The sequence below is a fragment of the Eucalyptus grandis genome, chromosome 2 (genome assembly GCF_016545825.1).
Source record: "Eucalyptus grandis isolate ANBG69807.140 chromosome 2, ASM1654582v1, whole genome shotgun sequence".
Lineage (NCBI taxonomy): Eukaryota > Viridiplantae > Streptophyta > Magnoliopsida > Myrtales > Myrtaceae > Eucalyptus > Eucalyptus grandis.
The window spans coordinates 2405175-2429592 of NC_052613.1; the positions used below are offsets into that span (position 1 = coordinate 2405175).

The 24418-nt window shown below is 39.9% G+C and overlaps 3 protein-coding genes across 6 annotated transcripts; 1 reads left to right on the top strand and 2 right to left on the bottom strand.

Moving 5' to 3' along the window:
- Nucleotides 1-1085: 1085 nt before the first annotated feature.
- LOC104417839 (cell division cycle protein 48 homolog) lies at nucleotides 1086-6706 on the bottom strand. 2 transcript variants are annotated; one of them, XR_001983070.2, is made up of 10 exons: nucleotides 6469-6706; nucleotides 5159-5318; nucleotides 4858-5086; nucleotides 3987-4753; nucleotides 3666-3887; nucleotides 3418-3489; nucleotides 3063-3344; nucleotides 2502-2861; nucleotides 1610-1983; nucleotides 1086-1440 (listed from the first exon to the last, which is right to left on the bottom strand). XR_001983070.2 is itself a non-coding variant. In XM_010029056.3 (10 exons), the coding sequence occupies exons 1-9, from the start codon at nucleotides 6510-6512 to the stop codon at nucleotides 1684-1686; spliced, it is 2436 nt and encodes an 811-aa protein (XP_010027358.2). In that variant the 5' UTR covers nucleotides 6513-6705; the 3' UTR covers nucleotides 1086-1440; nucleotides 1671-1683. The 2 variants fall into 2 exon arrangements, 1 of the variants encoding a protein (XP_010027358.2); XM_010029056.3 differs by having other exon boundaries at nucleotides 1671-1983; nucleotides 6469-6705.
- Nucleotides 6707-7829: 1123 nt separating this feature from the next.
- LOC104417855 (2-oxoglutarate and iron-dependent oxygenase JMJD4) lies at nucleotides 7830-11492 on the top strand. 2 transcript variants are annotated; one of them, XM_010029063.3, is made up of 9 exons: nucleotides 7830-8172; nucleotides 8482-8646; nucleotides 9214-9376; nucleotides 9523-9640; nucleotides 9930-9999; nucleotides 10088-10168; nucleotides 10429-10485; nucleotides 10580-10691; nucleotides 10920-11492. In XM_010029063.3, the coding sequence occupies exons 1-9, from the start codon at nucleotides 7963-7965 to the stop codon at nucleotides 11390-11392; spliced, it is 1449 nt and encodes a 482-aa protein (XP_010027365.2). In that variant the 5' UTR covers nucleotides 7830-7962; the 3' UTR covers nucleotides 11393-11492. The 2 variants fall into 2 exon arrangements, with proteins under 2 accessions (XP_010027365.2, XP_018722146.2); XM_018866601.2 differs by having other exon boundaries at nucleotides 7946-8172; nucleotides 8486-8646.
- A 1298-nt stretch (nucleotides 11493-12790) lies between these two features.
- LOC104417865 lies at nucleotides 12791-16337 on the bottom strand. Of its 2 annotated transcripts, XM_010029072.3 has the most exons (8): nucleotides 16216-16337; nucleotides 15501-16083; nucleotides 15303-15389; nucleotides 14944-15156; nucleotides 14639-14803; nucleotides 14325-14378; nucleotides 14064-14210; nucleotides 12791-13405 (listed from the first exon to the last, which is right to left on the bottom strand). In XM_010029072.3, exons 2-8 carry the CDS (start codon nucleotides 15885-15887, stop codon nucleotides 13028-13030), a joined length of 1431 nt encoding a protein of 476 aa, XP_010027374.2. In that variant the 5' UTR covers nucleotides 15888-16083; nucleotides 16216-16337; the 3' UTR covers nucleotides 12791-13027. The 2 variants fall into 2 exon arrangements, with proteins under 2 accessions (XP_010027374.2, XP_039163745.1); XM_039307811.1 differs by lacking the exon at nucleotides 16216-16337 and having other exon boundaries at nucleotides 15501-16087.
- Nucleotides 16338-24418: the final 8081 nt, after the last annotated feature.

Here is a 24418-nt window from a genome sequence, read left to right on the forward strand (position 1 = left end):
ACTTTTCCAATATAAGTAGATGAGCAAAAGTGTCAACATAGAAAGAAGTTGACATTACTTTCCATGGCAAAAATTAGCCCCTCATTTTCTTTCATCTGTCACCAAGATGAGTGGTGAGGCGTTAGAGAGAGAGAGGCGTTAGAGAGAGAGAGAGGCAACAAAATCTAGCCCCAACCGCGAAGTCATTTTCTATCATATCTTGTGAAAGGGGCCATGACCATGAGGATGGATGGCTGTATTGATGGAATGGTGCATGCACTGTTGGCTTTACATATGATTTTTCCTTTTTTTCTCTTTTTAATAATTGGTGATTTGATAGTAGATAAAGGGAATGGAAGGTCGTGTGGTGGTGGGGAATTTGAGGGGACTATGATTGAGTTGTCCAAGAAGGATAAAAAGGAGAAGAAGAAAACCCACTTCTCACTCATGAATTATATAGCATGAAGCTAGCTCCCCTTTCATTTCATGCAAAAGTTCAGGCCCCCACCATGTGCAGAGGGAGGCGATGGAGATTACAATGCAGCGCTTCAAAGGAGAGGCCATTCTAGATCAAACTCATAAACAATAACAAGCCATGATAACTCCTTAAAGTGGTATAATGATGACACTGCTAGCTCCATCTTTCACAATTATATGTGCTCCTTTGGAGACTTAACAATCTAGTAACTATGACTTTGGCTTTTTACCTTTCCCGTTAACGCACGGATGTAAAGCGAAACGTTTTAAACACAGAACTTATTCATGGAAGTGTTGCAGCATCTTCTGGATGCCACAAGTAGTTAAACACCAAGGACAACCAAGCCTATAAAAGACCAAGATGCCTCTTTGGCTCCTTCTCGACTCACACGTGCCGCGCGAGTGTGAGTTAAAAGCATAGGCTCACCCTAGTGAATGGATGGACCCCTGCTAGGGAGATCCATAATCTTATCGTGTCGGTCCTAAAGAATTGAAGATTACTCAATCCCACTGGAGAACATGGAGAGGCATCATGTTTGGCTCTCTCACCACATGCATGGATCGCAAATTACATTTGCATTGTATCTCACGTGAACGTTTCAAAGGATCTTAGCAAAAAGAGTGGCATGTACCATAAAGCCCTGTTTCTCGCCGCATTCCCTTTGGCAAAAGGGCCACTTTATTTATTATACAGAAAGAAAGAAAAGCCACACCTTTTCCAAGTGTTGGTCACAGGCTACATGGTTAAGGGAAGGAAAAACCTCCCATGCACTTACTATTTACATTTAAGAAAAATATAAACCCGCCAAGAGTTACAATCCATGACACAGATTAGCAACCCCAGTTCTGAAAAAAAAAAGCGAAAAAAGTACGTATTACTCACTGTTATAGATGCCATGCGAGGCCTCAGATCCGTGCTCCTAGTTTATCATGAAAGAGGGTGCACACTGACATGGCGCATAAGAAGTAGCTCTGCCCACATACCTGTTAAATCAGTAAATATATGTGGTCAGATTATCTTCTTTAAATGATCCTAAATAGGAAGGCTTGCGCCTACTAACACCAGTATACCGAATATTCAAATCATAAAGGATTGAATTTGAACATTTCTGGACATGTATCAGATAAGTTATGGCATCTCATGAATTTCTACCAGGAGGAAGAAAAAACCCGCAAGTTTTACAACTGGAGAAACTGGAGCAGCAGGTACTTGCATTTGTCTAAAGCTCAGCTGTACAGATCATCATCATCTCCAGCAGCATTGGCAGAAGCAAAGGGGTCGAAAGCTCGTCCTGCAGCGGCATTCTCAGGACGGTCAGGGAACCGGAACTCGGATCCAAAACCACGGGATTGCTGCAGAGTCTGAGCAAAGAGTTGGTATTTCCTGATGTCCGCATCACTGACACTTCGACGCGCATATTTCATCGACTCCTCAAAGTGTGCTGCCTTAATTTCAGAAACATCGTCGGCAATATCCTCCTCCATTGCTTCAGGGTTCTCTCTCTCCCGTCTCTCTCTTTCGATATCCTGCAACCACAAAAATCAAGCAAATTAAGAAGGAAAGGGAAAGAAGTCCTCTGAGCCTAACACCATACCCGTGGAATAGAGTTAAGAACATAAATGAACCATTATTTTGGTAGTTCAGAATTCATAAACAGAATCTCTGCTAATGAATTCTACAGAAACATTAAGAAGCATAATGGGAGCAACACCCCACACACCAACAAATTGATTCATTCAACTATCAACTTCTGGTACCAAGACCTCTAAGTTCAATTTTCTATCACTACATCACAAACAGTAACACAAATGGTGTACACCAAAAACAGTAACACAAATGGTGATGCCACCCGCCCTAATTGCTGTACATAACTCATCCACATATAAACTCATCAGTTACTAAGAAAGTCACTTAGGAATGGGACCTTATTAGAAGCTTGTAAAAGCCTTGACATTTAAGTCAGAGAATGAAATTCCAATTACTTCTCTCATTGCATAATAATGGAAGCTCCAAGTTCGAGTTAAGAGGGACTAACTCCAAATACCTTCTCGATATTTTCCCTAATAGCATACTTGCAAGCACGCTGACATATTTCTATGATATCGGCACCACTGAAACCGTGAGTATAACGGGCAAGAGCTGCCAAGTCGACATCTCTAGAGACAGGGGACTTCCTCAAGCATGCTTTGAAAATCTGGAGACGAGAAGCCTCATCAGGCAGAGGAATATAAATTAATTGGTCCAATCGTCCAGGTCTGAGCAATGCTGGGTCAATGATATCTGGCCTATTTGTTGCCCCTATAATGAATACTGTTTTTTTCGCTGTCATTCCATCCATTTCTGTTAGAAGCTGATTCAGAACCCTATCTGCAGCACCACCAGCATCACCAGTAGAGCTTCCACGCTGAAAGTTTTCATCAACATAAACTTACGTGAGCATCTTTACCAATGTAAAGCATAAGAGAAGAAAGATTTCTATTATGTCAAAAGCAAAAACATGGCAATCTGCTATGAGAGAGACCTACTTTGTCATGTATTCAAAGAGACCAAAACCACAAGCATATAATATATGGTCTAGAATTCGAGGGGAGGACAAAGGATGTACCTGAGTTGCAATGGAATCAAGTTCATCAAAGAAAAGAACACAAGGAGCAGATTGCCTCGCCTTGTCAAAAATCTCTCTCACATTTGCTTCACTTTCTCCAAACCACATTGTCAGCAGTTCGGGACCTTTAACACTGATAAAATTTGCCTGGCATTCATTAGCAATTGCTTTTGCTAGAAGTGTCTTTCCACAACCAGGTGGACCATAAAAGAGAACACCCTTCGAAGGCGACATGCCAAATTTCTCAAATTTCTCAGGATGCTCCACTGGGTATTGGACAGTCTATCAACAAATCTAAATATCAGAAAAGCCAATAGGAATGGTTTTAGAAAAAAGTTATCAAGCATCTACAAACCTCTTGAAGTTCTCTTTTGACATTATCCAGACCACCAATATCATCCCAGGAGACATTTGGAACTTCCACAACCTACCAACAAAACATCCAGGCATGTTTACTTAATTCTGCTCTCCACTTCATTACAGAACTAATCCGAACGTACCAAACAAGCAGACAGAAAAAGAACTTTATCCCCTTCACCATGATGTGCTGCAAACGGTACAAACATGACCCTAAACCCTAAGGTAGCTATAAAATGAACTCACCGTCTCTCGCAAGGCTGAAGGATTGGAAGCTACCAGAGCAGTTTTGAAGTGTTCATTTGTCACAGCCATCGAGTTCAGAACTTCAGCATCAATGGTTTCGTCCTCCAGATCAATCACATCCATTTTCTCACGGATACATTGAAGAGCAGCCTCAGTGCAAAGAGCAGCAAGATCGGCACCAACATAACCATGGGTATCTTTTGCCACTCTTTCTAGATCAACCTGGGAGACAACATTAGGTAGACATCAGGAATAGTTACTTTCACAAAAGGAATAAAAATTATTGCTACTTATCCACCAAAGGCAACAAAAGAATCGCACGTCATCCGCAAGCTTCATGTTCTTTGTATGGATTCTGAGAATTTCCAACCTCCCAACCTCATCTGGTACACCAATATCAATTTCCCGATCAAATCTTCCGAATCTTCTCAAAGCAGGGTCAATGCTATTGGGTCTATTGGTAGCTCCAATGACAATCACATGTGCCCTGCTCTTAAGACCATCCATCAGGGTCAGAAGTTGAGAAACAATCCGCCTTTCGACTTCACCATGTGTTTTTTCCCTCTTTGGCGCAATGGAGTCTAGTTCATCAATAAAAATGATTGCTGGAGCATTCTTTTCAGCTTCCTCAAAAGCCTTCCTCAAATTGCTTTCACTCTCACCAGCTAGTTTTGACATAATTTCAGGTCCATTGATTAAGAAGAAGAATGCACCAGTTTCATTAGCTACAGCTCTTGCAATCAATGTTTTTCCAGATCCAGGTGGCCCATAAAGCAAGATACCCTTGGGGGGTTTCACTCCAATGGACTTGAACAGCTGTGGATGTCTAAGAGGAAGTTCTACAAGCTCACGTATCTGAGCCATTTGTTTCCTCACTCCACCAACATCGTCGTAGCCCACTTCAGTCAGTCTCTCCTCTTCCTCCCGTTTGATGGGCTCTCCTTCACAGAAGATCTCAGTATCTGGTGCAACAATACAGTATTCGCCAGGGTCCGTCTCTATTACCTTAAATTCAACACTTCTCATACCACCTCTAACAAGGAAAAGATCACCTTTCCTCACAGGGCGATAAGATTCCAAGAAATAGGCTGCAAAACAATAAAAAACAAGTTACATATCTCAACCAAAATTGCAGTGAGAAAAACTACAGAAATGAGAGGATGGTGACTTAGAGAGAGAGTATGAGACCCACGCTTCAAAAATGCATCAAACAAGTTGCCAGTCACTCCCTCAATGGTATCATCGATCGGAAGAATATGAATCTTCCTTCCATACTTTACATCAGGACATTGATGTACAGATATGATGTCTCCAAGGCGCACCTTGAGGTTAGCCCGAACAACTTTGTTCATCCGAATTTTTGGTTCTTCGCATTGTTCATCAGCAAGCACAACACAAACTGTGTCTCTCCTCTTCTTGCCCTTTATAAAGAAAAGGAAAGTAAGAGACTATTTAACCATCTCCAAGAAGCTAGAGAGAAGAAGAAAACCCACCTTAAGCAAAACTGTATCTCCTCTGAATAACTGAAGCTTCTCCATCGTGGAAGGGTGCATGGAAACGACAGAATTGTCATCATTGATCGCTTCATCCACAATCAGACGATTAGGAGACTTCTTACGCTCCAGAATGGCAGTGGAGTAGTCCTTCTTACCACTTCTCCAACACCAAGGTCAACATAGTAAGTCAAAAAGAAATTAAGTAGGAATGACTAGTCATTTTGATAATAATACATTCACTGAGAAAGGCAATGGTGACACAGTAGAGGACTGTCACATGTAAATCAATGCGAAAGTTTAATCGAACGCGTACCTCTTCGAGATTTTGTTTTGTCTACACTAAAGTTTGCTAAAACCCTGTTAAACTAAAATTTGAGAATTTATTATGCAAAGAGTTTAACAGTAGGTTGACCACAAGTACGTCTTGGGCGCACCTCCATCTTTATATGGTTCTTTTCTTCTGATCATTTTATATGACATTCGATGTCTGAAACTCTTGGAGGACCGATAATCCAACTGGGTCACCAATAGTCCTTTTGTCCCGCCAAACCAAGAACTACCAAGATAAAGGGTCCCCAAAGTTGGCCCAAGAAAATGGCCTTTTCGAGGGCTTCAACTTGCGACCACACTTCTACAACACAGTGGGAAAGTTCTCACTTTTCTAAATTACTATCTCCACATTTCATGCTCAGTGGAACAGAAGAGAAAGCACCAAAACAAGCATAGCAAAAGCAACCCCTTTTAAAACTCTTGAGCCTAGACTAAGATCCCACAAAAATACACTTGTTTACATAAAAAGCGCACGCCCCAACCAACCCCAAGCCTGAGATGTACAACCCCACCCGATATGCATCGTACACATTTTCTTCCTGACGATTTCAACCCATTACCATGCTTCTACAACACAGTGCGAAAGTTCTCACTTTCTAAATTACTATCTCCATATTTCAAGCTCAGTGGAACGGAAGTTAAAGCACAAAAACAAGCATACCAAACTAACCCCTTTTAAACGCTCTTCAGCCAAGACTAAGAATCGACAAAAAAAAAAAAAACCCACTTGTTTACATAAAAAGCGCACGCCCCAACCAACCCCAAGATCAAGATACACAAACCCCACCTCGTACCCATCAAGAGAAGACACTGATATCGCGTCAAGAACGGACAAAGAACAAGCAGAAAAAAGACCACCGGAACATCAACAAGAACCAGGGCATGCGATGATTCAAGAACAGCGAATTACCAACAAAAAAAGGAAAGAAAAGAAAAGAAAAGAAAGACAGAGAGAAAAGGTGACGAGAGATGAGTACCCGTCAAGAGAAGAAGAGGGAAGGCTCGCTCCAGGATCCGCCATGCCTCTGCTGCCTTACAGCTGCTCTCTGCTCTCCACGGGAGGAGTTCGACTTCTCGCAGGTGAACTTCGGGATAGGACGACGAGAACCGGAGGGAAGTCCATCGCTGCCGTTTTTGGCGAAGGTGGTGCCCGACCAATGGCCGATGCCCACCTTCGCAGCTCTGCAAATTCCGCACGGGCACGTAGCTTCCGCGGTCGGGCTTGGGTAAAAAGGTAGAAACTTGGAAATCGAATGGAACCTCTCTGCTTTTTACTGATCTTTGTTCCACGTGAAGGGTGATTGTTCATCTTTGAATTTGTCTAATATAATATCTGAATTTTAGCTAAATATGTATGAAATTGTCTCTGCTAAAAAAAATTTTGATACATGATAAATTCAATGTTATCAACTCAATTAGAGATAATATCAAATATTTTTATATAATTAAATAATTAAATTGAACATGTTTCAAAAATTCAAAAATTACATCACATGTTGAGGCAAAATTTAAGGATTACATTAAGTAAATTAAAAATTAAGAACTACATAATATATTGAATCAAATTCATGAACAATTCATGTTAATTTGTCTCATATTCTTCCTTCTTTTCTCCAATTTTATCACTTTACATGTCATTCAAAATTGAAAAATATCGAATTTTTTTGCCTAAAAAAGTGATCATAAATCATAATAAAAGTGGAAAAAATTCCAAATAAGTTATGAAGTGCTTTTATTTTCTCAAATAAAAATTTGAAGTGGTCATATCAATCCCAAATTAGAGCCTAAGCTCATCAATTGTGAAGTGTAATTTCATATTTTTAAATTTTCCTTTTTTCTTCATTTTTTTCTATTCTTTCGTTGAAAAACAAACTAAATAAAACTTAAAAAAGGGAAAACAGAGGCACCTATGGCCATCACTCCATTGCCAGTAGGGCACTAGTGGCAGTCGATGGGGTCATCGATGCCAGTCGATAATGCTAGGACAAGGGCTAGCGACCCCAGCCAACCAAGGGCGAGGGAAGTTTCTTTTTAAGTTTTAGTATAATTAAATTTAAATAAAAATATTTATGATTGATTAGAATTTTTACCTACTAACGAGCCGGTAAGATTAAACTCTTATTTGAAGCAGTCACGATCATATAATATAGTCACTCCATGTCATTATTTGAAATAAAGTTCAATTTATATTTGTATTTGAGAAAATGATAGTAATTTATGTTATTATTTAGAATTTTTCCATAAAATTGGGTATCTAGAATATGAAAAAAAAAAAAAAAGAGTAAGTTAATACATTTTGGCAGAAATAGGTGAAAATGAATAGGAAAGAAGCAAAGCTCCTTTGCTCGCGCCCCTTCAGATTCCTGCTATAATATCTCGAGCTCCTCCTCCTCCTCCTCCTCCATCGGAGCGCCAAGGAGGCAAAAGATCCCAACTTGGCCGTCCGCTTCGATTCCTGCGTTGATCCCGAGATGGGTCTTCGAATCGTGGGTCAGATAGAGCGGTTGAACGGCAGAGAACTGACATATCAGCAGTTCGTGGAGCGATACTTGCGCAAGAACCAGCCGGTGGTGCTCACGGGCCTCATGGACGAATGGAGAGCTTGCAAGGACTGGGTCACCCGCGACGGCCGCCCCAATCTCCCTTTCTTCGCTACCCATTTCGGCAAATCCAGAGTTCAGGTATCGGCTTCGACTGTTGGGTCCCTCGCGTTTTCCCTTCTGGCCGTTGGTTCTCGGGTCATTGACCCAATTGTCGAATTCGCGGTATGCGAAAGACCCATCTGCAATTCCGGATTTGAGGTGGTGAGGGCGACGAACCCATTTCGGGAACCGCGGTTGTGATGTAGATTTCGTACTTAAAGTTTCTTTCTTCATCATTTTGAGAGGGTCCCGTTATGAAAATTTGGTATGTTGGAGATGAGATGCATGCTTGGAGGTCCCCCCCCTTGTTATTTTGTTTTATTTAATTGGGCCATTGTTTCATGAAAGGTAGCTGATTGTGGGACGAGAGAATTTACGGACCAGAAGAGAGAAGAGATGTCGGTCTCAGAGTTTGCGGAGCGTTGGCTTATGGGGTGCGAGCCGGAGGATAGTGACGTTTCAACCGGTGACAGACCGCGCGTGCTTTATTTGAAGGATTGGCATTTTGTGAAAGTAAGTGTTACCTCCCAGATTTAACGCATCAATGGCCGTTGGATGAAAGTGTAGTCTGATTAGAAGCACCAAAAGGCTGGTTCAGGGTCCTCCATTACTTGTTCAGTTTGTCACTGAAATTATTAATTAGGACTAATGGGTGTATCTTTGCATGAATGATACTCTACTAAAACTTGAAGGTTTGAGTGAAGGTATGATGTAACGGAATAAAACTTATTAAGAGTTATACATAGTTAAGTTCTGAATGATATACAAGGTCGTGGCATGGTATCTCTTCATAAATGGACCAGAAGAATTCTACCTAAAAGGAAGTGACCCTCCTCCTTAAGCTCTTGAGGCATTACCATACATGAACTCTGGGGTGTCATTTTTGTTCTTTATGCATAGTGGATTATTTGTTGCATATTGCACTATGGGTTCTTATAAATGTCATATTTAGGGCTTTGCTTCTTTTTTTGTTGTTCCTTCAATAGTGATCTCAAAGCATGTTCACTTGCAGAAAGATTATTGGACTATTTTTTTTTCCCTCTCTCTGACATTTTCGTTGATCATTAATGTACATCTCAGGACTATCCCAACTATGTAGCATACACAACACCGGTATTCTTTCATGATGATTGGCTCAACCTGTATCTTGATTGTTATCGTATGCATACGGATCCCGAAATGTACCAAGAGTCTGATGATATAAGTTGCTCTGATTACCGTTTTGTTTACATGGGAGCAAAAGGTTCGAGCTTGGATGTTAAGAATACCTTTTTGCATGAATTTACCTCATTACCAAAGAAGAAAGAAGGGGGGAGGTGGGGTTGGGGGAAGAAGGAAGTTGATTATTCACAGATCAGTAAGACTTTTTTTTTTTGGCTTTGGTCTCAGGATCTTGGACTCCTCTTCATGCTGATGTGTTCAGGTCATATAGCTGGTCTGCGAATGTGTGTGGGAAGAAACAGTGGCTTTTCCTGTCTCCCTCACAGCGTCATCTTGTGTTCGACAGGTTTATAGCTGGATTTACCCTTTTAGCTAGTAATTATCTTGATTGCCTGAAAGTTTTTTCATACAGATTGAGAAATGGGATTGTCATTTTGAGGATAACCAATAAACTGTTGTGACTTTGGGCCATTATCTTCCATACCACTTCTTTCTATCTCTGTTTTCGGTTTCTTTGTTGTATTGTAGTCGCTCAGATATAAGACATATACAGTTAGGTACTGTGTATTGCTTTTTGCTAAATTCATGAATTATGGTTTTATTTGGCTCACCATCCCTTCTCATTCCACTTGTAGGAATATGAAAAACTCTGTGTATGATATCTTCAGCGATGTGAGCGAAATGACCTTTCCTGGTTTTAAGGAGGTAGCAATTGTCTAGAGATATACCAGTTGATTGATTTTCTCATGAATTGTGCTTAAGTTGATATGCAAAACTGTTATAATAACTGCAGACAATCTGGACAGAGTGCATCCAAGAGGAGAATGAGATTATCTTTGTTCCAAGTGGATGGTACCATCAAGTTCAGAATTTAGTATATCTCTTTCGCTCTCTCTCTCTCTCTCTCTCATGCATTTCTATTAGTGTTAGGGCTTTAGTTCCCACTTCTTCGATATTTTATTTCAACAAATTATTGCATGCATTCCAACTGGTGGCAGATAGGATGAAAGGTTTTTTGCTGATAGAATTTTATTTTCACTGCTGTTCTCTTAACGGTTGTCACATGCCTTTAGATTGGATGAATGTACATTTGATGCTTCATGCTTTGTCTAACATGTATTCCTAATACTTCAGGAGGATACCATATCCATAAATCATAACTGGTTCAATGCGCATAACTTATCCTGGATTGTAAGTATCGCTAATTCAGCCTAATAGTAGTACTCAAAAAAGAAATGAGAGATGTGATGAAGCTAATGATGCATTTTACTTGTCATTCTCACAGTGGGATTTGCTCTCAAGGGACTACGATGATGCAAAGGAGTACATAGAGGACATTCGGGATATATGTGATGACTTTGAAGGTCTTTGTCAGCGCAATCTTGCTGCAAATACAGGTATCATTCTCTCTCTTTTCTTCTGTAGTTCAAGTTACGGTCTATTAGGCTTCCACTGGATTTTGCTGTAGACTTCATGGAGTCAATTCTGATTTTCGTCTTCAAGGCAGTCTCTAGTGCAAGGTTGAATATGTGCCTCAACCGTATGAAGTACGCCAAATTAACAGTATTGAACTCTGGTAGTTGTTATTCTGTATTGTGCCCTGATATGAAGCTATTCTTTCACAGGCATGAACTTCTTCGACTTTCTTATTTTCGTAACACGTTTTGCCTTTGCATACTTGGGCCAACTGTGCTATCTTTTGAGAGGCGATGATGATACCATCCAACACTCATCCTTAACAGTGCAGCAATTAGCTTTGAACCTAGCTTTCATAAGAAAGATTGCAATGAAAATGAAAGATGCAGAGGGCTTTGAAAAACATCAAGACATCCTGGATACAGCAGAAACTTTAAACGACCCCAGGTTCTCTGAATTGTGCATTAAAGTTGGCAACACATACAGGATGATCCTTGAACCACAACCTTGGAGTTATAACACAGCCAAAGCCTGCATAGATGTTTCGGGGGACTTTGACTTTCTCAAAAAAGGGTCGCTGGTTTGCACTCCGGGTGATCTAGTGAGTTGTATAGACAATGCTGTTGAAAACCTGAATAGGAAAGGCAGCAAAGGCAGCATTCATTTGGGGGAATTAGCATGAGGTTATGTTCCCTTGCGAAGATTAAAGCCCTCACTTTGAACCTTTGAGGTTACTTTGTCCAAGAAATTCTTGTAATGTAATGAATGAAGTTCTTTCTGCATATTCTCCGGCAATCTGAAATACTTTAGATATCAAGAGTCTCTTGTTTTGCTACCCAAAAAAAAAATATGTTGGCATCTACTTCTTATGCCTAGATGCGTGCAGATGTATAGGCCCCTCACCATGTGAATTTCAAAGGATCGAGCAACCGTGGACACCACACAAATGCGCGTATGCGTGACAGGAAAGTTTTACCCCCCAAATAAATTATACTCTAAGCATCCGGATGGGACACCACCTAATGGAAACCATGGAAATGTCAGGCCGGCTTCTTTTCTAAAACAAAAGCAGCCAACCACAAGCACGAGATGCAGACGACTCTTTCCTCCTGCTTTTTATTTGAGTAGTCCCACTAAAAAGATTGGCTTAGTTGCCTTTTTATGCAGAAGAATCTTTCTGTGGCTTTTCCATTGAGTCACCACCAGCCACTTGCCCCCCACTTAAAATTCCCTGTGCAAAATTCTGTCTATGGATACGTGGGTTCTTCAACAACTTCCTCTACCTTCGCCTCACCTCGCTCCTAAGGCCGGTGACCTATGCACTTATCTTTTTCCGTTCCTGTTAAGATATTCACTGAATGACCCGGATGAATATAGTATTACCATGACATCAAGCAAAGAGAGGTATAAAAGGTTCTGGAGACTTTCAAGAACCTGAAATTAGACCACCAAAATATGTACCTTTAGGATATGTAACACTATTTATCTCTGCATGAATACATGTTGGAAACACCCAAAAGCTTGGCTCGGACTCTTGACGGTTGCAGCAATTGTTTCCCTCAGATTGACTCTGCTATATGTTCTTACAAGCTTTGTAGAACATAATTAAAAGCGAGCATACCAGCTTTGTGGAATATAATTACAAGAAAATGGCACTGAGAAACGCCACCGTCTTATTTTTGAGAGCTGTGTTGGTGGAAGTTAGATACAATGAGATATTATAAAGAAGGTTCAGTGGCTATTACGCCTATGCCTGACTGATATACTAAAAAAAAATTGTCTGTTGCTGCTTCCCACATGCAAAGCCAGAGAGAGAGAGACAGAGGCTGTTATTGATTTTCAAATGAAAACACTAATCTAATTGGGATTTCCCATATAAACAACATCTGGATTATGCAGGAGTACAGATTTTCTCAATTGTCGATAACGAGACAAGGTCTGTACTGTGTGGGTCACTACATAGTTTAGTTGCTCATGATTTTTTACTGTCTTAACCCATCTATCTAATCTCTTTCTGTCGCCTGTTCCCATTGAAATTGCCAACCATATGACGTGGAAAAAACAGAGGTTTTGAGAACCATGACACAAAACCACAAACCAGTATTATTAACACCTCAATCATTTCCCATATACATAGTCCCAAAGTGGGACAATTGATCAGTAACCATTTAAAAGTAATAATGAAATATCAAAAAAGGAAAATTGACCCAAAAAAACACGTGAATACTGGGATGGTGATGAGCTAATTCCCTGAAAAATTGGGTGGAAAAAAAAAGAATAAATGACACTCTCTAACCTATATCATTCTGTTCACTGTTCATGGACATCTTACATTCCTTCCAGGACCTCCATAGTAAAAGTAAGTCCCCCAGACATTGTTTCTCCCCTGTTTGATATCATAGCAGTTTGGATGATCCGCCACAATATGGAGGTTCGAAAGAGGAAGTAAATTATTATCCCAGTCCACGACCTGTAAGTTTCGGAAGTAGGACGCTTTCCCGAATCCTTCTTCTGCAAAATGGCCACTACCCATCTGCGTGGATGTATGAAACCCCATCGATCTGGTATTAACAATTTCTCCTCCAAACTGCACCATGTCGGCGTGGCTCCTCAAGTGACTGAACAAAAATGCTGGCCAATACCCAACTAAAAGCCCTGAACCAAACTCCAGCCACCAGTGTCCATGCTTTGGATCCTAGTATCGGAAAGACAAATGATTGTGAATAATTATGCAAACAATATTCAACGTTACCAACATCCCACAATGTTTGATGTGCTAGGTTAGATAAGTCGATAGTGGCGAACAAAATAATTTCAAAATTTTGGTCCTTTGGATTGACTTGTTTGCAAAATTTGCATAAGAAAAAGGCCACTTGTGGGGGAATGGAAAGATGACTAGATTGTTTTTGCTCAACGAAGCCCCAAAACCAGGCAGAGTAGACTCAATTTGGATGGAATACTTTTATCAATTCCAAGGAAAAACAACAAAAAGTCGACCGAAACAAGAAACGCATCTCGAAGAAAATCAAAAAGAATCTTGGAATATATTAGTAGGGACAGTTGAACAGCAGCTGGAACTTGATGTCAATGAGATTGTTCTAGTCAACAGCTTATTTAACAAATACCGTCGCCACTTAATGCATCCTTGTGCACATTTGACAGCAGCACTCTTGTGCATTATAATATGGAGGTTCAATGCATAATTCTGAAGGCTTTTCCTAGGGGCGGCGACGTTTTTAGTTTTTAGGTAAATCCACTGAGGGAAATCTCAAGTGAGAATGACTCATGAAGGCCACTTTGTTTTAACACTAATGGATCTTTTTAAAAGCCTCATAATATCGACTAAAACTCACCTTCCAGACCATCACACCAATATCAAATTGTTTTCCGTTGTAGGATGACCTCGGGGAAATTGCAGCACCGATAGCAATCTTGTTGTTGGTTTGGACGAAGCCCGAGCAGAGCAAGTTGTAACATCCAGTTGCTTGGTATGCATCAGTCTGCAATATGCATAGTCGATACTTAATTTTGATATATCTCATTCGTTTCTCCTCCATACGGTGGAGCTAACATCAGTGCTTCCCAGTGGTATGAAATAAATACATATTACTTACTGTCCAGTAAGTGAAAAACCTCGGATTCTTGTCTCCATATAATAATGGACTGACCTGAACAGAGAGACATGCCACAAACTCAGCAACCAAAACGCCTAAGAAACTGCCTAATTAAGGTAACCAAAACCAGGTTGAAAGGTTCGCTACCGGAAATTTTGCAGTGCTGCATTTTGTTCTATTTTCAATATGTAAATTATGTTGCACACTCAGCTTTATCAAGTTACCCATATTATGAAGTCGAGTTAATTGCCAAGAACTCAATGCTAACATCTACCATGAATTGAACCGTGACAGGATAACCCTCAGAAACTAACCTGCCATCCGGCTTCAATGGTATTAAGGTCGTTGCCAAAAGAACCAGAGATAACCCAGACTTGCGACAAACTGAACTCATACGTGTCCGTAACGCTAGGCGACCACACGTTTATGCTGGCCTTTGCCCCAAAATATTGTTGACCGTTCACAAAAACAACTGCATGCTGTAATAAGAAGATGATTAGTTGTTTGCTATTCGAATTCTAGCAGATATACCCTTTTACTGCTGAACCCAATAGTAAGGTCGAGAGAACGGTAAAGAACTATTTACTCCAGGCTCTCCGTTGCATGTCCAAATACTAACCTCGTGGCCAGCGCCCGTCGAGTCTCTTCTCACATTTCTTCTTATCTTCCTTCCAAATCTTTGGATGGAACTAGCTCTTAAAATGTCCTTCTCTGTGGTCCTTCTGACTGGAATGGTCCCTTCTGGGCATGACTCGCCACTGTCTGTCCATAGCTGAAAGGCATGTGCGGTTGCTTCTTCTGATTCATTTCCTCTAGGCCTCTCTGGTGGATCCTGGGGATTCGAAATTTTCAGTAATACAAATTTGATAGTAACCCCGAAGCTGAATCTGAAAGGTCGTTTTTTTTTTTTTTTTTTTTTTTCCTTTGGGGACTCTTCAAATTTTTCTTCCCCATGAGAAAAGCATAAGAAATAGTTACCAATGGCTTCTGCCCTTTGAGCTCAGGGTGGTCAAAAGCTGGTTGAAGGTGGGTGAGAACGCAGTCTATCAAGTCACCATCAGGACTCTGTCCCCAAGAAAAAGAAAAAAGAGAGAGAACAAACCCAGATCACCAAAAGCCTCCACAAGAACAAATGAGAAACGGTCCAAAGCCAAAAGCAGAGAGAACTGGAAGTGCCTGAATAGTCTTGACAGCTGGTTTGTTGATCTTTCTCAGATACGCATTGATGCGTCCCTTCAGCCCCTGCGAATGTCTGCTCGGCTGAAATGTTTGGTTGACCGGGAGGTCATGTGCCGAGCCTGTCGGGGCGTGTGCAGAGAAGGAAGGGCTAAGGACAGAGGCAAGGGTGAGGAAAACAACAAACGTGGAAACCACAGCAGAAGAAGAAGGGCAAGAAGAGGAAGAGGCCATATGTGAGGAATGTTTCCTTCTTGATTTCGTTTGTTGTGTTGGGTTGCCTTGCGTTTGTATGCATTGAGGTTGTCCTGTTGTGATTTGGTAAGAAGGGCAGGGCTGGCCGGTTGTGCGTTTTGCAAACGGAAGTGAATCTGTTTTCAGATCCATACAAAACAGGAGCCCCAATCGAGAGCAGCAGCAAACAGGAGAAAAAACCAAGTTGTGGGGAGTTAATGGGCGGTTTCACTGCCTCTGCCTCGTCGTTTCCAACATATAAACAACTCAAAAACTCTCCCCGGAGACAGAGAGAGACTCTTGGGTCTTTGGTCTGCTTCGCCTTGCTTGGTTTCTGACACATGAGAAACTTCAAAGCACGAGCGTATTAAAATAGACCGGGATGGGCTAAACTGTACTTTTAGGGAGTCTTACCCCACATACGGGTTGGGGTCAAAGGATGAAAAGTTTCTTACTGCAGAAATTATTCCAAATGACATACCTTATCTTTCATCTTCTCGTTAACTTGGACGCGACCCACGAAATTGATTATTCATTGTTTCTCACACTAAATGAGTGCAGATGATCTTCCCCCGAGAGTCATTAATGGGGCATTTCAAAGTTTTTGTCTTGAAAACTAAATAAAATAGCCACCCGGCACCCAGCTTTTCTATTTTACAGATAAAGAAACTTATGAATGCGTTGAAAGTAGCAAGTGGCTGATTTAGTTCTCATTTCTCGGTCTTTCTTTCACATTATATTCTTCTTCAAATTTCTCTGTCATTTCCCCTTTCTCTTCCTTTCCTTTTAGATATGTCCACTGCCATGATAACAAGAGACTATATGAGATGAAGCTACATATTCATTGTCTTCATTTGCGTCTGCTTTTTCCCCCATCTTTTGCTTCAAAGTGAAAAGAACTGAAGTGACTATAAAACTTGCTTGGAGGGTTGTGTATCAAATGATACTTCCACGCCCAATTTCTCTCAACTTTATTTCTACTTTTTTTAATCAAAAAGGGGGTTTGTACTGTAATTGCGCATCATGTGCCTCTGCTTTTATTTACTACCTAAGAAATTTTGCATTGGGAGGGCTGAAAGTGAAAGTCACTATCTCGTCCTTTTATTAGGTGTTCAAAGGCCAAGCATAGGCCACGCCTTCTTCCATGCCAGCATGCCCTAGAAGATTCATGCCGCATATGCTAGTTTAAGTGGCACAGATTAGATGGGCAACTATGCCTAACAATCCTTTGTTTAAATATGAGATCCACTGAAGGATGCAAGATACGCCCTAGTTGACCAAAAATCTACTTATTGTGTCTATGATGTGGAGAATCAGCGATGTTAGGTTAAATTAACAAGAAAAGGAACATTATTCTAGCCTAGAATCCTTGAGGCGTATGGGTTTTTGAATATTAGAATGTTAGTTGATGGGAAAACATATGTAGACTGCTAGAATGTCATAATCATGCGGTGTAAGCTTTGTTATTTCATGCTATAAAAAGTTGTACTCCATACTTAGAGTGTAGATTATTCTCTTCACTTTACCCTATTAGAGTTAGAGGTGAACAATTTCAAGATGGATACGTTTCAAGTTTCTCGAGATCTATTCTTATTTTTGAAATCGGGAACCAAACTAAAACCGAACCGGCTGATTCGGGATCAAATTAGGAATAGGCAAATGCTTTTATTTAAGTTTATTTAAATACATATACAATGTATGTCAAACATGTATACAATTATTTCTACTTGAGGATAATATGTCGAACATATTCAAATTCAACTAAAAAAAAAGAGTAAAAAAACTCATTCAAAGTTAGAATTAAATTGATTCGATTTAAGGTTTTACCCTGAAATCAGCCTTGCAAGTTCAAGTTCATGAGTAAAATTGATTGATTGAAGATATGGAACCAAGAATCGAATCAGTTAAGATAAATTTTAAGTTTTTGATATCGAGAATTGAACTCGTTATCTTGTTAAAAGGTAGGTTCGAGTCAATTCCCTAAGGGGTGTTTGGCAAATTTTTGTTTCTGTTCCCCGGAACACAATTTTTATTCTTTTGTTCCAGGGGACAAAAAAACGAATAAAAACATGTTTGTTTACACTTTTGTTCCTAGGAACAAAAAAATTTTGATCTAGGAAGCATAGTTAGAACAAAAATAAGAAGTAGAAAAAACTTATTTCTTATTCCCGGAAACACTTCTAAAAAACACTTTTTTTTCTTCTCATTTTTTTCTTCTTTTTTCTCTTTCTTTTTTCTTCTTCTTCCTCCTTTTGCCGGTCACCGGCCTTGGCCATGGCTAGCGCCGGCAACTGGCCAGACGAGGGCTGGCGACCTCGTTGGAGTGTCGCCAACCCCCAAAGAGACCGAGTCACGGCGAGGCTCGCTAGAGCCAAGCTGGCCTTCGGTAAGCTCGCTGGACATCACCCAGCCGACCAACCATGGCGATGGCCGGCAACCGACCAAAGAAAAAAAAAAAGAAAAAATATAATAACAATATTTAAAAATTATACAAGTTTACCAAATGTGTTTATGTTCTTTTTTTATTCTATGAACAGAAATTTTGTGCAATTACCAAACGTGTTCTTCTGTTTAAAAATTATTTTCAGGAATAGAAATAGATTTTCTTTTTCTGTTCTTGGGAATAATATTTGAACAGAAACCTTACCAAATACGACATAATTCAACAAATCCAATTGCTCATTCTTAATTGGAGTTCGTTAGATTTTCATAACTTCGTTTGGGCTGAAGAAGTACCTGTCTCGGATGTCTCCAAAAGACGGCACAAACACTTAAATGAGGCGCCATGGTCCACCAAGCCAAAAAGTCTTATTGGTCATTATTTGACAATTGATTGTCCAATGAAATTCTTACCTGCTGTAAAGAGGGTGCCCATCCTTCGACCGATAAATAATTGGCAAGACATCATTAATTCCTAGTTGTTTTTTCCTACTCTTACTTCTCTTTTCGGTTCTCCAAGCGTGTAATAACAATCGCCTCATGCAAAACAAAAACTTTAAAGAAAAATAACTCAAATGGTCCTTAAATTTAGACTCAATATACAATATAATCTCTAAACTTTTATTTCTTTTAGTATGATCGCTAAAATTTTGATAAATTTTTAATTTTAGTCTTTTCGTTTGTTAAATGACAAATCAGATGTTATTTGATTACATAGATTATTATATGCTGCGTTGGATCTTTAAAAATGACGAGTCAATATGTCCATCTCTTTATCTATTTGATCTTGAAAGGGAAAAATAAAATTAGGCCATTAACTTAATAACATGGATTGTTATATTTTCATTTTAGATCGATATCTTACTTAAATATTTTGCATGTAACTTGTTTTTGTTGTCCACCATTCAAACTTAATACAATGTGAGCCATATCAATAGACTCGTTTAACTTGACTTAACGAAAGGCCAACGTTGAACATTTCATATTGTCTAAGGATTAGATTGAAAATTTACCATTAACTCATAGATCATATTGAACAGATTAAGAGTGCAAATGATATTGTACATATTCATATAGTTTAAAGATCATTTAAGTCATTTTTTTTAAAACTTAAAACATACATATATTAAAGCCAACTTTCATATTTGATATCCACTTTTCATAAACACTATTATCTCATCTCGATAGAGATTAAGTAAGGAGAATGTTACATGCCATCGATAATCAGAATTCTAGATCTCTGGACACTTAGGCCATATTTGGTAAGCATCCAAACAAGACTAAATCCTGATTCTTTGTTCCCGGGAGTAATTTGGGAACAGAATCGCGTTTGGTAAAATTTTTGTTTCTGAAAACAAATTTATATTTTTTGTTCCCGAAAGTAGATTTGGAAATCAGAATCAAAAATTAAAAAAAAAAAAAGTTAATTTTTATTCCAGGAACAAATCTAAGAATCAAAGCAACTCTTCTTCTTCCATTTTCTCTTCTTCTCCTCTTTTCTTCTTCTTCATCGACCGCCCTATCGCCGCCGCCGCCGCCGCCGTTGGTCACCGGTGGCCGGGAAGTGGGCGGGTGAGGCCCGCCTGGCCCCGACGAAGCTTGCCCAGCTCCACCGGTGGCCAGGCAGGCCTCGCCCAACCCCGACGAGTCCCGCCTAGCCACCAGCAAACCTCGCATCGCCTAGCCCTGCCGATGGCAGGTGGGCCTCGCCAAGCCCCGACGACACTCCAGTGAGGTCACCAGCCCTTGTTTGGCTGGTTACCGGTTCGACGACTAGCCTGAAGAAAAAGAATAATAGGAGAAAAAAAAAAAAAAAAAAAGGGAAAAAATGAAAAAAAGTATAAAAATTATTTAAAAATCAAAGAAATTGATTTAGAATATAATCAATCAAAGTATCAAACACAATTCCATTCCAGAATAAAACAATTTGAACAGTTCACAAACGGCTTAAAATGCTTAGAATATGTTCTCGGAACAAAATAAAAAAAAATTATTTCTGATCAAAATTTACTTCGGGAACATAATCGTTATCAAACGCTCCCTTACTTAACAAATCTCCTCATTTTCATATTCATATCAATATCCCTTCGCTAAAAAATGCAGGTCTATCGCGAATTGGGCATACATAAAGCACACGCAAAGGAACTAGTACGTATAAACCAAACAATTATACTTGTCCAAAAAAAGAAAAACCAAACAATTATAGAGAGCATTTAGAATTTTCTTTAGATTGTTCATGCCTGGGAGCATAAGGTTATGGGGCTGACAACCTTGGCCATGCTTTTAGGGCTCTAGCTTATATGAATAATGGTTTGCTTTCTGCCCTTTCGAAAAAGCCCTCTTTATGGTCTGGTCTGCAGTTCTCTCTTCTTTTCACAAGCACCCCACTAACTCTCTCTCTATCTCTCTCTCTCTCGTGCAGAGGGAAGAAAAGATGAATGTTATTAATCCAACTGTGAGTCACTCCCGTCCCATCTCAGACGGCAGAAGTGGAGCCATGCCCACCTTTGACGTAAAGCGGGTCCTTCAGAAAGAGAGCATAGATTCCATCTCCGCAGCCCCACGAAAATTCCGGATTTCTTTATTGACAGCTTCTTCTTTCGAAAGCATCTCCTAAGAGAACTTCTTGTTATTTGCTTCCAGCAATTCTCTCCCCACTTGGCATTTCAAAATCAGTGTCTTAGATCAATGTGGACTATAAATAAATCCTGTAATTTGCCTACTGGTCATCTCGTTTAACAGTCTGAGATGGGACCGTTACTTTTAATGCTTGTTAACCTCATCCGACTGGAGTCCTCGTGGGGCAAGACTGACTCTTGACACATGAAAATTTGAGCCGAATGACCAAAGTGAGTTGCAGGGTTATGGCTTTAAATGTATAAAAGTTGGCCGGCCATATGTCTTGGACTTGAAGAAAAAAGCTGACAAAGACATTATGCTTTCCCACAGTACGTTGGAATGGGAAACTTCCTCCCTTGCTCTTGCAACGACAACGTTCACGGACAAATGATAATCCACTATGTATAGGGACCCAACTATCCGACTTCTCGTATACGTTGAGAAAAATATCAAAAAAATTTATAAATTTTTTAATTAAACCAATTTAGAGAAACTTCCTCCCTTGCTCTTGCAATGACAACGTTCACGGACAAATGATAATCTACTATAAATAGGAACACAAGTATCCGGTCATGCACATTCGGAAAAATATCAAAAAAAAAAATTATAAATTTTTTAATTGGACCAATTTATGGTACATTTATTTTGACTTTGGAGGAAAATCTCTAGAGAATGAAAAAAAAAATTAATCTAAAGGGATTTTTCAAAATGCAAATAGTATTTGATTAAGTGTAATTTAAATTTTTTTGAAACATCATTGACTTAAATGCCATTTAGAAAAAATTTATACTTTATAAAGGTTTTTTGCTCTTTTTTATAAAAAAATTCCCAAACCTTTTCAGCAAAATTCAGCTGCTGACTTAGGTTGTGCGACTTCAAGTGAAGCTTGCAGCCGCTAGCTAGTGTTAGAGGCCTTCACCGGTAAGATTAGGATTTTCAAGGATATTTATGTAATTAAGAAAGTATAATGAGGGTAAAATTAAAGCAAAAAAAGTCTATTTGCATTGTGGAAACGCAACATTTTAAAGCACCTCCGGACTTATAAAACTTTTAGAGGCCTTTGGAAATGTAATTACATTTTTTGAAAACTCTCTTAGAAATTTTGTCAAATGTAATTTGCTTTGCCGAGGAACTTTTGAGCCCCAAAGGGGCTTTACGATACTAAACCAAATGCACCCTTGCAAATCTTTTATATTTATGTTGATTGAGTACATCCGATCAATTTTGATCGAAAATGGTAGCTGGCTCTAAAGTGGACAAAAATTAATTTTTAATTTTTTAAAATTTTATTACTTTTTTTTTTTTTTTGCTTATTTCCTTTTTCTTGTCCTTTTCTTATTTTCTTTCCTTTATTTTTTCCCCAAATGTGGGCTGGCAAAGTTGTTGACCAACCGTCACTGACCATAAACGAGGGTGTCGTGGCCCTTGCCCAAACCAAGCGAGGGCATCATAGCCCTTTGCTAGCCAATAAGCAAGGGCCACAATGTCCTCACTTAGTTTGGGTGAGGACTAGCGAGGGTGTGCGGCCCTCACTTGGTCTAGACGCCTTCATGTGGATCTTCTTGAGGGTGTGGAGGCCCTCGTCTATGGTCGACGAGGGCTATAACCCCCTTGCCCAAACCAAGTGAGGGTTGCTAGTCCTTGCTCGAGGTTAATAATGGTCAACCCACAATTGTAAAAGTAAAAAGGAAGTAAAAAAAAGGGGAAAGGGATAAACAAAAAAAAAAAATTGTCTACATTAGTACAACCATATCACGTAAGACGATTGACATTTGCATTAGTGATTCTCGGCCAAAATCGATCAAATTAACTCAATCGGCAGAAATGTAAAAAAAAAAAATGACTAAATTAATCAAATTGAAATGTTTATAACTAAATTAATACAAATATAAAAAGTTTAGAATTTCTTTTTATATTTTTCTATATAAATTTTAATGAAATTATGTCTTCTTTTTTATAACTGATGATTTGTTGGGCCCGCCGGGCTTACGCTGGGCAGCCCACGGCCTATAGAGTGCGTAGTGTATCCCGGACCAAACGTCAATATTTTAGGGGAGTTGGCCCAATAACTCATCCCTGGGACTCCACTTAAGTTATATTAGTCTCTTGAGATTCGAACTTGTTCCCTCGGTGATGAGGTGGTAAGACACAAATCATCACGGTCACCCATAGGTGATTAATGAAATTATGTGTTAATCTTTAGAAAACAAGGAGATTGAATTTTTTGTTATATTAAAGCAGGAGAGAAGAAATCACGGGGCACATGGTATAGTTCTACGCTTTTTGTGTATACGCAATCATGCATGCGGGGTTCTAACTCCACCTACGAGCAGGATAATGATGATGGGACGTATGAAGTTCTCATCTAGTGCCCTAACCCATTGTTTTGCTTCATCAAATTATGTCACCATTATTTTGAATTCACATGTATTATCTCCACCACGAACCGACATATAGACACCGTGGCAGCCCTAGCTACGAATAGCATGCGGCAAGCAGGTTGAAAGTTCTCCGGCTATGCGCACGTATTATGGAGACGCGTCATGCGAGTTCGGAGCCCTCGTTAGGGTTTTAGGATCGATGGCGAAGCATCGTGGGGGAGAGACTTCTGGCACTGAAGTCGATGTGTATGATGTGAATGCGACGTGTCGAGATGGTGCAGTTAATGCGTTGAGTACGGGTGCGCGTCAAGTGCCGTCTCTTTCCCCCACACACTCTCTCTCTCTCTCTCTCTCTCTCTCTCTGGAGAAATTGCAGAAAGCGGGGTCGCTTTTGAAAAGGAAGGAGGAAAGGAGACGAAAAGACCCCATTTTGAAGGTTGCAGAAAGGTGGAAGGACGACCATGAATCCTCCTGCATCCTTGTTGAGGTATGTTTCAAGGAGCTAGGTATGGAGAGTCCTTATAAGCATGAATCCAAAAAATCCGGGATCTGCTCGGACCGTCGGGAGCCAGTGATTTTTAAAGGAACTAGTCCGATTCCTAATTTTAATTTATGAAAATCAGTGAGTACCAATCCAGTTTTCAGTTTCATGGATGGATCCACCCACCATTCATCCAGGATCGGATAGGTTATATTATAATAATATATTAATTTTTAATATTAAAAAAATTAAAATTAATAAATTTAAAATTTAGGACTCCAATCATAATCTTATTTCAATTCATTACTCTTCTACTTTATCTCATCTCTCTTAGTTTAAAATCTCGTCGAGCTCTCTCTTCCTCTTCAATTCACTTCCGAATCTACTTATCTCCATTTGAGTCCTAGTCCAAATTCCGCAAAACAATGAGTTGATTCTTTTTTCCCCCATCGAACTTGAACTCTATCTCCATGTCGTCGCCACCTCCGCATTCACTGTCATTATCATCCTTTTTTATTGTTAGGCTCATCCCTCTTCTACCTCCCCTCCTCAGGCCTCCCCCTGTTGTCCTCATTTTCGAGGACAATGGCGAATTCCAAGTCTAAGAATGGCTCATCGTCTCCATTGTCCTCCTCATTGTTAGTCTCAAGGGAGGAGCGGGAGACAGCAGAGGCGGTGGTGAAGATGGTGGTGGTGGTTAGGATGAAAGCGGCGCAAGGGTCGCAACCGCTGCCGTCGCGACACTAGTACTTGAGGAGAATAAA

Coding starts and splice junctions, on each gene's coding strand:
- LOC104417865 (XM_010029072.3), bottom strand. CDS start 15,887: ATGGATCTGAAAACAGATTCACTTCCGTTTGCAAAACGCACAACCGGC. Junction 15,157..15,302: donor TCAAAGGGCAGAAGCCATTG/GTAACTATTTCT, acceptor TCGAATCCCCAG/GATCCACCAGAGAGGCCTAG. Junction 13,406..14,063: donor TTGGTGTGATGGTCTGGAAG/GTGAGTTTTAGT, acceptor TTCCGATACTAG/GATCCAAAGCATGGACACTG.
- LOC104417839 (XM_010029056.3), bottom strand. CDS start 6,512: ATGGCGGATCCTGGAGCGAGCCTTCCCTCTTCTTCTCTTGACGG. Junction 5,319..6,468: donor CCCTCTTCTTCTCTTGACGG/GTACTCATCTCT, acceptor GTGTTGGAGAAG/TGGTAAGAAGGACTACTCCA. Junction 4,754..4,857: donor GTTTGATGCATTTTTGAAGC/GTGGGTCTCATA, acceptor ATTGTTTTGCAG/CCTATTTCTTGGAATCTTAT.
- LOC104417855 (XM_010029063.3), top strand. CDS start 7,963: ATGGGTCTTCGAATCGTGGGTCAGATAGAGCGGTTGAACGGCAGAGAA. Junction 8,647..9,213: donor AGGATTGGCATTTTGTGAAA/GTAAGTGTTACC, acceptor TGTACATCTCAG/GACTATCCCAACTATGTAGC. Junction 10,692..10,919: donor CAATCTTGCTGCAAATACAG/GTATCATTCTCT, acceptor ATTCTTTCACAG/GCATGAACTTCTTCGACTTT.